This window comes from Thunnus maccoyii, chromosome 5, assembly GCF_910596095.1.
Source record: "Thunnus maccoyii chromosome 5, fThuMac1.1, whole genome shotgun sequence".
Lineage (NCBI taxonomy): Eukaryota > Metazoa > Chordata > Actinopteri > Scombriformes > Scombridae > Thunnus > Thunnus maccoyii.
This window is the reverse complement of record NC_056537.1, coordinates 19,793,290-19,804,620: the sequence shown is the minus strand read 5'-3', so window position 1 is coordinate 19,804,620 and position 11,331 is coordinate 19,793,290. Positions and strand designations below refer to the sequence as shown.

General features: G+C 41.6%; 1 protein-coding gene and 2 non-coding genes across 12 annotated transcripts in view; 2 read left to right on the top strand and 1 right to left on the bottom strand.

Annotated features, from left to right (window-relative positions):
* Positions 1–1,963: 1,963 nt before the first annotated feature.
* Positions 1,964–11,331, bottom strand: part of frmd4a (FERM domain containing 4A) — a 101,894-nt gene continuing 92,526 nt past the window's right edge. For 7 of the 10 annotated variants that reach the window (XM_042411038.1, XM_042411036.1, XM_042411035.1 and 4 more), the window contains exons 18-24: positions 11,144–11,200; positions 10,801–11,038; positions 10,419–10,577; positions 9,735–10,073; positions 9,044–9,627; positions 6,632–6,734; positions 1,964–5,510 (exon numbers count right to left, since the gene is read on the bottom strand). In XM_042411038.1, coding sequence (XP_042266972.1) covers positions 5,408–5,510; positions 6,632–6,734; positions 9,044–9,627; positions 9,735–10,073; positions 10,419–10,577; positions 10,801–11,038; positions 11,144–11,200 — 1,583 coding nt within the window. In that variant the 3' untranslated portion in view covers positions 1,964–5,407. Of the gene's footprint in view, positions 5,511–6,049; positions 6,122–6,631; positions 6,735–9,043; positions 9,628–9,734; positions 10,074–10,418; positions 10,578–10,800; positions 11,039–11,143; positions 11,201–11,331 lie in introns of all 10 variants that reach the window. The other 3 variants (XM_042411039.1, XM_042411031.1, XM_042411030.1) reach the window with 2 other exon arrangements.
* On the top strand, positions 7,602–7,674 carry trnam-cau. The gene has a single exon. It is a non-coding gene; the product is annotated as a tRNA-Met (tRNA).
* On the top strand, positions 8,826–8,898 carry trnam-cau. The gene has a single exon. It is a non-coding gene; the product is annotated as a tRNA-Met (tRNA).

The following is an 11,331-nucleotide window of genomic DNA, read 5'->3' as shown; positions in this document are numbered from 1 at the left end:
AACCTGAAATCTCTTATTAGACTAACTGTACAGTATGTATTCATTTAAAAAAAAAGACTGGAGTAGAGCCATTCAAAATGTTCAAATGTTGTCGATACACTCCTGCTTGCAAAGCCTTTTGTAAACTCAGTTACTGTTGTTGACCTGTATGACCTACTGTTTTAAATATGTTTAAGATATGATGAAATTATATCACATCTCCTGACTGATAACTCAGTATCACTTCTCCTTTGGGATTCTCAAAAACTTACTTACTCACACATAATGAAGAAGTGTCAGAAAATGTAAAAGCTACACAAATGATCTGCATGTTAAACAAGTAATGACGACAGCAATGACTTTAATTAAACTGCATTTTGCTAAATACACATTATACTTTTGATGAAGATTGTTATATTCTGAACATCTGACACATTAAAAGCAAACCATTAACAGCTTTGTAACAACCTATGGTAAACTTATCTCTCTAGCTAGTTTTCCTGCTGTACTGCTCTGTGACCAACAGCAGAGGACAGCATTGCTAGTGGTTTTTCATATTGTAGTTCAGTCTGAAACAGATCAATCCCCACTGTTCATGAAACAATAGAGGATGGAATTGTTTCACTTCAGATGCCAAATATAAACAATGTCAGGAGAAGGGAGGCCTCTTTTTGTGTGAGAACACACAATATGATCGGTTTAAATCAAATGATCACTGAGAGTGATTTAATGTTCTCCTTTAGTAAGTGCACATGGATCTCTTCAATTCTCATGCAGATCCTAATTTTCAGAGCAGATATATTCATTGAACTAAACAGAATTGTGAACATGTCTGACTAACTGTAACCTTTACCCTTATTTTAACCTAAACCTAATTCTAACCTTGACCCTAAAACCAAGTCCTGGCCCTAAAACTGCCACTTGATGGACCAAACAAAATGTCCTAATGTTGAAAAAATGTCCTCACTCTCAAGGTCTAAAACCGGCCCTCACAGAGATAGATGTCCAAGCTTACAATGAGTACACACACAGTGAAGGGTGTGGTGTGTTTGAGTGTTTAAATGATGGAGGATTTCATTAAGAATATAAAGCAAGGTCATACACCACTCCTAAAGCAAGCACACACACACACACACACACACACACAAACATGTAGAAGTGAAAAAAAAAATCACAGAGGAGCGAGTTTCTCACGGCATGTCTGGCTAACAGCTTCCAGCTGTTGCCTGGTTGGGAGAGCTGCTATGGGAACACAGTGAGTACAAAGAGTAACATGGGATTCATTAGTAAATGGACACAGAAGGAGAATAAAAGAAAGCTGGATGACATGGTTGGGTGTCCTCACAGAAACTGACAACTGATTGCTCTGGTAGAAACCACTTTTCTATGTGGTAAAGCATCAGAAATACTGTGTGTGTGGGTGTGTTTGTACCCTGTGTAGCTAGTATTTCATGATATATGAGTGTGTTAAGTTGTAGTAGTTAAGTCCACATGTCCTGCCAGTACACATGAATGATTCCATGTTGCATTTGCACAATAAGGGAACGTTCAGTTAGCAGTCAACCATATGAAATAGTGGTGCGCAAATACAAAATGTATGAAAAAAACCTGCCTAAATGCTTACAGTATGTGCAGCTGTTTAGTTTCTGCAGTTGGTGATGAGTAATATCTTTAATGTTTGGAGTGTATCGTCCTTTTGATTCCACAGGAAATCCACTTCCTCCTTCTTTGGGGGGAGGAGGTAAGAGGGAAGTGACTGAGGTCTGGATGTGATGACAAGAGGGTGAGTGTGTCCAGAGGACTGGAAGTGGTGACTACATGAGGGGATTCCCTTTGATAAGTGTGTCTGATACCATGACCTTTCAGCAGAATGAAGTGGAGGGATTTGATATGAGACACCTTGGAGTGAATATATGACTAAATAGCTTCAGGTTTTTGGGGGTTTTTTTGAAGGAAGAGAGAAAAATGATCAGACAAAGGCATAATCTTGAGAACATTCATCAATAATTTATTTTTCTTAATCTCAAGAACCACCACAGCGTCTCTGGAAAATTCATCATCAGTTTCCAACAACACAGTTTTGAAAAATGTAAAGTTACTATACAAATTTTTTAATAGAAAAAAGAATAAATTAACTGTGGAATTCAGTTTTTTTTTAATCGATTCCACATTTTTTCTACAACACGTTTAATGTATTGTTACAGTTGAACAAAACTGATAAAATCAAGTTACATGCTCTATTGTCTGGTAGGGGAGTGTTCTACTATTAAACTGTCTGTTAAAATAAGCTTCATTTTGCACATCTGGTATTGAGTCTATTGATAACCATGAAGAGATGTCTAGATCCTACGTGACAAAGCAGTAACTGGTCATTCTGTAGCACCTGAAGGGGTTGTTACAATGTCAGAACTAAAAAAAAAATAAAACAAAAAAACAATACTGGTTCATATAAAATGGAACATTGTTAAAACAATGAATGTGAATGTTAAAAACCCCACAAAACCACAGTGCCCCTCCGTACATACAGGAAAAGACTGATAAAAGAGTTAGTTCATTTCTCTTGGAGTATTACAAAAACCTCATACACGTCTATGGACGAGAAAATATGGTGTGTTTGGAACTACAGAGGGAGGGGGACGTCACACTTCATCACATTGGGCTCAGAGGTCAGAAATTTCCACAAGGTCAAAAAAATTGGACTTTCTGGGAGCAAGGTAACACTATGGAGCAGGACATGCTAATGTCAGAGTGATGCTGAGTGATGTCTTTGGGGTCTTTATTTGTCACTTGATCAGCAGGGCATGCATGGGATTGTGTCTTTTAGCACATAAACTGTGAGCAAAGACTTAATGTGAGCAAAGCAGAGTCAAACTTGTACTCTAGTAGGTGACTTGAACACACTAGAATAATAAACTTCTATGAGATGGGAGCCGGGGAGTTCCAATTCTGGGTAAAGATTTCTTAAATTTGACCATGCATAGATGGATAACTCTTGGAGAGCCAGCCATGCAGGGAGTGGTCTAAACTTTCATACTAAAATTGTCTATAAAGTGGCTGATTAGGACAACTTAAGTCAGTGTATAAAGGAAACACAACACTATAAAGGATGGGGTAGGTTGCGTACCATTCCTCCAGTGCCGCACGCTCATGGTACACCACTTATCCAGACATAATGCTGCTATGAGACTAAAAAAACATGCCCACTTCTCTCTATCTATGAGATGTAGAGTGATCTGTGATCTGAGTAAAATTAACATCTGATGAATTCGGATTTTGTGCAACACACAAACAATGATAAGCATTAATTCTTCGGTGAAGATGAGGGGGAAATTAATTTAGCTAAAACATGCACAGTTCTGCTTCCTTCATACAAAACCAGGTGTGCTTTTCTAACCCTGTTCTGAACGTTTTTGGGGTGTGTGAGAGCGCTTCTCTGTTTTAGAAGTTTTTTTTTTTTCTCAGTTCTGGCTATGGCTTGTCTTCTGTCCTGACAGTTGGGTAGTAATTATTGTCAACTTGAAATCCATCATTGTCCATATACTATAAAAAGATCGCTATCCCATGACACCTTGTCTGTGGTTCTACTTGTTTTTGTCTAGTTTTTATGCACTCTACCCACCATTAAAATATTGAGGGCGGTAAATGAGATCATACGAATTGTAGGTCAAGCCTTCGCGGACACGGTTAATGTTGTGCTTTCAGACCAAAGTACGTTTGAATGATTCTTTTTACCCCTGATACCAAATTATAGAGTCTGTGGACTGTCTTATGGCTACTCTGCCTTGCTGCTGTTTTATACGATGGCTGTAGACGGCGAGGACTTGGTGGTGTCTGTAGCTTGATGAAGTGCCTTTTTCAGTACTGAATTACAGTATAAATGTAAAGCACCTACATGTTTGGCACTAATAAACTCATGTGTGCCCATAAATGCAAGTGTTACGACTGTCAGTGTGTGTGTGTTCTGACCAACATTGAGTCAAGTGTTCAGTCTGGATACTCCTGTCATACTGGACAGATGGACAGGGAGACAAGAAATCAGACAGTTAAAAGGTGACTGACAGTTACTGAGCATGATGAGAACTATTACAGAGCAACGGCCAAAGCAGGAGAAGGAGAAATATTACTGAAAGAAAAGATGATTTACTATAAAGATCTAACACTCAACAGCCTTGATGTCAAACTACAACTGAGGCCAACAGCAAATCATGCTTTACTTTCAGGGGTGAAAAGGACAAATGAAAACCAAAATGAAATTTTGCAGTAACTGTGACTGGATGTGGCCATGTTAAGGTTCACCCCCCCCCCCCACACACACACCTGCTCAAGCAGGCTACTCTTCACAATCCATAATGTGGCCAACAGAACAACTATTGTGGATAAAGAAATTCTGTAAAGATCAAAGACATTAAATAAACATGAATGATGAAGTCACTGAAGTAAGCATAGATTAACGCCAAACCCAATAACCACAACTCCAAATTGTTCCTGTGACGCACTAATGATCCTTTCTTCCAAGCATCACAAGGCAGAGAACATGGAAAAATGTCTGCTTCTATTCACTCTGTAGATTCAAACCAGTTCATATGCTTTTACAATGTTTGTTATTGCTATAGTCCTCGCCAATATCCCAGATAGTGTCCCATTCTGATATTGTCACTGTGATTTTCCCTCGTATACAGTAGACTGACAGGGACACCAGCCCGGGGACCCTGGTGCGACCAGTCAATCCAGTAGTTGTCTTTGGTTGTGGGTTAAACTGAGACGAGGAATCTAAATGTTTGTTGATCCAGATTTTTTGAAAGGTCTGTGTCATCTTCTCTTTTTTTTTTATAAATATGCAGGGAGAAATAATTGACAGGAATAATGAAATCCAACACGGTTTAGTTGGACATGGGAAATGGTTTTTAAACTGGTGGCTCAAATCCAGCAGGTATCTTCTGATTGGGTGGCAATGCACTGGAGATAATAAGGTTGGGGACCAAAGGTGAGACTTGAAACAGATCTTGGAACGGCCGACGTTGGGATGGTTGAGTTTGAGTTTAATATATTTCTGTGCTCTCTCTCTCCCCATTGCTTCTTCCACCATGCCCAGTTGCTTGTGTGCTGTGGGTGAGTAAAGAAAAGGGCTCTGTGGTGCTGCAGGGCAACAGTTCAACAGCTGAGGCGGCACCTCTCAGTCCGTCCTGTGAAATCAGCCCTTATCAGAGCCCAGCAAGTGTGTCCCTGTCCAGCTGAGCTGTGATAGAAGGAGAGTAATAAAGATGTGGTGGGATGGATAGAGGGCAGGACCGGGGGAGGAGGGAGGCTCGTGTCCAGTCAGAGCAGGGTTTTTGTAGGGCCTTAAGGATGAGGTTGTTGGTTGTCAATGGGTAGTAGTGAGGGACAGTGGAGAGGGCAATGGGACTTTTCTGGGCCCTATAGGAAGGTCTTAGACCAGGGTTCCAGGTTTGGCCTTGTCGTGTCCGTACCACTGCACATCTGCCAGCTCTGAACACAAGGGGCTGCTGAGAAAACAGCTGTCACTGAAAGACCTGCAGAGGAAAACAAGAAACCAGGATCAGGATGAAAAAAGGTAAATTTATTAGTTTAAAGTGTTCATCTGCTGATGAGGTTTGTTTGTTAAAGAATGCTCTTTGTTACAACACATACAGCACATGGTGAATTATTTTCATTAGTAAAATCCTGTAGGGAATGTGCCACAGTGAAGCATCACAGTCAGAACACGGAGCAGAGCACATGCAGAGATCAGATACAGATACGGCCAGAGAAGGAGTACATGACAGATACCTCCACCATCAAAGAGAAAGAAATTATGAACCTTCCCCATTGTCATCCCCCCACAGATATAAGTAAATATCTCGCATGAGTTCATGATACTTTTAGTGTCGTGTACGCACAAATTCCTATCAATAAAAGCCTGACTGTGGATAAATTTGGCACAATGGCTGTCACATTATATTTTGCTTCTATGATATTTTTCTTCTAAAATCTCTGTTATGCTGCTGCTGTGTTTTCCCAACAGTTCCATTCTATGTTTAGACCAATGGGAGGCCGAGACCACAGACAGTACCTCTATGCATCAGAGCCGGGCTGAGGGGGAGACTGACAGACGTCCTCAGTAGGAGAGCTGTCTGCTGTGCCTCTAAACCAGGAGAGAGGACACACACACACACAAGGAAAGGAGGGTTAGTACAGAAAAGAGAGAGTAACGTGAAGGAAGTGACAATATTAGGTTGTGAGAAAATTTTCCTTAAGGATAAGGTGACAGGAAAGCCGGGGAGAGGAAGAAGAGTGAAGAAACGAGGAACAAAGATGCGGCGAGTGAAACATTAAGATAACAAACAGTAAAATAGGATGAAAAGTCAAGACGAGGATATAATTTAAGTATAAAGAAGGTTTAAAAATAGTTGTTAACCCAAAACCACATAAAATCATCCTCTAAGATTAGTTCAACAGTGAAGAACAACATCAGCCGACACAGATCCAACAGACAGTCAAAGCCTGTGAGCATGTTACAGTTGGGTTTGGACAAAGATGAAGAGGAAAAACAGCTGAGGAACCAAGATGCAGTTTGTCCTGAATCAGTGTAAATTCCGGCTTCAAAGTTCCTGTCACCCTGTTCAGCTGATGTGTGTATTTGTGTATTTCTTACCCGCTCTGCCAGTTGAGGATGTGCTGTGGGCTACAGGGGGGTGTGGGTGTGGCTGCGTGTTCGCTGGAGGGTGTCATACTCCTCTGGCTGTGAGGGGATGCAGCTATGGGGGAAAAAGTGACAGTTAGTCATGCTCAAATGAGATACAAGACATAGAGCATGTGACAGAGATAACAGAGAGACCAAATAAATCCACACATACAGAGATACAAGGACAGATAACAAAGCAAACACATAATAGATAATAGAGTCTACAAACAAGGTGAGGGGCAAAGGAATTTCAACTATGCTTCACATATTGGAGGTTAGGGGGGATGTGGCTTTTGTCTCACAGACCATTTGCCTCAGGAGGGGTCATGCCACACAAGAGTCACATGCTCCTGTAATGCACAAGTGTCAGTTTTGAGTGTCAGTCTCATAATTTGCAGGTCATGAGTTTGAGCCTCATATGGATCAGTGTGTTTACCTATGTACAATATTTGTCCATGTAAAGTTATAATTGAAATCTAAAAAGCTCTGTATTACTATAGCCAATAGTAAAACACTGTCTCAATTCAATTATCCAGGTATCCAAACACTTCCAGACTCACAGAACAATCAGTCTACCCATGTTATGTTATAGTTTCAACAATGCCATTTTTTTTACTTTCAAAGACATCTGAACTCACAAATTATGATGTGAATTTAGTGAGATACGATATTGCTACACACACGTTTTGTATGAGCCAAATAATTTGGATTTGTATGTTATAGCAGCAGAGACGGGCAAAGGTTGATTTTCTTCCAAATAAGAAAAATAAAAATGGGGGCCATCAACATTTACTGAGCAAATGCAGTTTGTCCTTTATTTACAAATTTTAAATAAAGTTTGAATGTATTAAAACTTCATAATAAATGCTGAATTACCCAACTGACATTTCTCTATTTTTGTTCCAACGTGTAAAAGCACACAAATACATCTGTGGCTCAGGCCTCGTTGGCGCAGTAGGCAGCGCGTCAGTCTCATAATCTGAAGGTCGTGAGTTCGAGCCTCACACGGGGCAATGTGTTTTCCTATGCACAATATATGTATATTTGTTTGCATAAAGTTGTAATTTAAAGCTCTGTATTTCTACAGCCAACAGTAAAACACAGTCTGAATCCAAATGTCCAGATATCCACACATTTGCAGACTCACAGAACAATCAGTTTCTCCATTTACCATTTTTTAGTTTTAAAGGCATCTGTTTTTTTCAATTTTGATGTGAGTTTAATGAAATAAAATATTGCTATCCACAGATTTTGCATAAGCCCGATAACTTGGATTTACATGTTATGGCAGCAGAGATGGGCAAAGGTTGATTTTCATCCAAATAAGGAAAGCAAAAAATGGGGCCACCAACAATATCAGAATACTCAGTTTGATCTCCAGCGGTCAAAGTCTGTGAGGGTTTACTTACAAGCCCAGAATGTGGACATTTGGATTCTGCCTTAGTCTCTTATTAATTAAAATCTTTAAACATATTTTAATGAATTTAAAATACTATTTAAATGTTGAATTACTCAGCGAGTGTTCCCAGTTACTCCCAGTTACTCCCAGTTAGCTCTGAATACACAAAAAAAAACTACACTACAACCTTTGTTGGTTCAGCAGACAGAGTATCAGTCTCATAGTTTAAAGGTTGTGGGTTTGACCCTTACATGGGGCAGGGGATTCTGCCAGTTTACGTTATTTGATCTTGCAAAGTTGCAATTTTAGTCAAAAGGTTTACATTAACATTCGCTGAGCAGATGCAGTTTGTCCTTTATTTAGAATTTTTAATGACTTTTGAATAGATTAAAACTTTGTAATAAATGTCGAATTGTTGAGTTACCTAATTTGACTTTTATGTATTATTATTAGAACCTCTAAAAACAAACAAATACATCTGTAGCTCATGCCTCATTAACGCAGTAGGCAGCACGTCAGTCTTACAATTTGAAGTTCATGAGTTTGAGCCTCCCACAGGGCAGTACAATCCAAGAGGGTCTATAATAACATTTATAAGAAAAAGCTCTGTTTTTTATTGTAAATGTTAAATAGATTTTGAATTGATTTCAGATTTAAAACAAATGCTGAACTGTTATTACAATTCAGTTATTGTAATAACCTATTTCATGTTCTCAGTTATTGATTGAGAGCCTCTGAATCCACAAAAATAACATAACAGCACAGGCCTCGTTGGCGCAGTAGGCAGCGCGTCAGTCTCATAATCTGAAGGTCGTGAGTTCGAGCCTCACACGGGGCAGTGTTTTGTTAGTGGGACAGTTATTGTTAGAACCTCTGAAAGCGTTAAATAAACAGGGGCAGGCTTTAATCCAGAACACAGGACTTGTTCTTAATCTTTCCCCAGACAAGAAAATGTTTAAAGTGAACAGATGAAGAAGACTTACCCGGTGAGCCCTTGGCGAGTGTTCCTACCCGACTCCCCCGACCGTGTCCTAGAGTGCCTTGCTGTGACCCCGTCTCGGAGGAAGTGGATCCTGAATGTGAGTGACTCCTTTCCTTCAGGCTCCCTGAGGACCTCTGGTACCAGCATCGCAGCTCTTCAGACACCGCTGCCCTCCCCCCTCCTCCGCCTCCACCACCCTCTCGCCCCAATGACGGAGTCCGTACAATCTGGGAGCGGGACGGCGTGAGTCGGCCACTCCCCTCTCCTCCCTCCTCTCCTCCCCAGGCCTCCTTGTACAGTCCCCCGGCCGTGTAGGAGCTGGAGGTCTTGAACTGGGCCTTCACGCTGTAGTGGCCCTCCTGATCACTCTCCAGGCTTCGCACCACCACCGGGTTGGGGCTACCCTCCACATATAATGGGTACTCCTTGATGCGGTACTGGGAGGAGGGTTGGCTCTGGCTGTGGAGGTAGACTCCGTGGTGTCCTCCTCCTATCCCGCCTCCACCTGAGCCTCCACCGGAGCCGTTCTTAGCTGCCAGGTTTGGCATGGAGCCGGAGTTAGAGGACCCCAGATGACCTGCAGACCTGGAGAGAGAACAGAACACATGCATCAATCTCACAGAACTGTTTAATTCTTAATAGAGATATTTCGAAATAAGAAGTGTCTTTTCTTGCCACCACCTCACCCTTACCTGTGCCTTTGCCTCTGCCTCTGCCTTGCTTTGGAGGGTGAGTCCTCTCCCAGGGTGGAGTAGTTAGGATTGCTGCCGGGGGCCAGGGGTCCACCAGAGGGATAGTAATGCTCTGAGCTGCTCTGGCTGGTGCAGGATGAGCAGTCGTCCAATGGGTCAGAGCCATTGGAGCTACGTCCTGGGCCCAAGAAGAAGTCAGGGCTGCCCAGTGTGCCCAGGGTGTGCGGGTGTGTGTCGGGGTCGGACGCCAACAGCTTGCCCTGAGACTCAAGGCTGGAGCTGCGGTTCCTAAAGTGCTGAGCGAGACTGTGCAGACGTGTGGGACTGATGTCCACTGACCTGTAACATACAAAACACAAAAAATGTTGAATGAAAGGGGCTGAGCTGGAAGAGATCTACAGTATAAATGGAACTGTGAATTTAATAGCATAGGGCCAAATGATTTATTTATTTTCAACACGACAAGACTTTTAGTGTTCTTGCATTTAATTCATACAATGCAAAAAGAGCAAAAGAATGAGAGAGACACAGGAGAGGAAGCCCTGTAACCCCATTCCAGCAGTGGTATACATAGTACCAGAGATGGGAGCCATTACTGGACATTTTTACATATAATCTGTTATGTTTGGCAGTGTAACGCAAGTCTTGAATAACCAGTAAACAACTGAGGGTATAAAGACTGACCTAGTGGAATGTACGTAATGTGGGGTCCTTGTCCTCAGGTCCGGAGTCGACGGCATGCTGGACTGAGAACTCCAGTGAGGAAGGCTCCTGATGGGGCTGCTCTGCAGAGAGTTACTACCTCCTGCTTCTGCACTGCCGGAGCTTGGGAAACGCCTGTGACTTGACAGAGAAGCAAAAAAAGCATTATTTTAAATATATTTGATTATATACGTATACTCCTTTCATATAAGCAATCTATGTATGATGTGCTGTTGATTTTAGTTGGATGAATTACACTTGAGATGACTAAACAATATTTTAAATGCATATGTGGTTGTTTAGGCTATGGGCAGCCTCACACATATATTTTACTAAATAGTACTTGAGAGAAACTCCCTCATACCTGGAGTGAGAGGTGCGTTTCTTGACTTTTTCATAGGGCTCATCCAGTGACGATTCGCTCCACATTTTGGGTTTAATGGGTGATTTATCGTAGTCAGAGCGTGTGTAGTGCAGGTGTCTCAGGCCATCCAGGGACTGCGGTGGAGGGGGCCGACTGTGAGATGGTGGCCGAGGGGGGAGGCCCTTGTGAGGCGATCCTACTGGGGAGAAGGTTGGGGTACCTGTGACTTGAGGATCATCTGAAACCAAGAAATGATTGGAGTGAGTAAGAACACTCTTCAACTCATTAAATTACATGATTATTACGAGGTAGCAGAAGTAGTTAAGAAGTTAATATGACTCACCATCATCCAAGACCAGTGCGTCAGACAGTGAACTGTCTTCAGAGCCGATATTGGCCTCTATAGGACAAACAAAGGCAAGTAGTTAAAATGGTATGATTACAAAATATTCCAAAAGTTTCAGTCTGTGTCAAAAAGCAACAATTTTGGAACTTGTCAGCTGTATTAGCCAATATGTGGGCTTATACTAC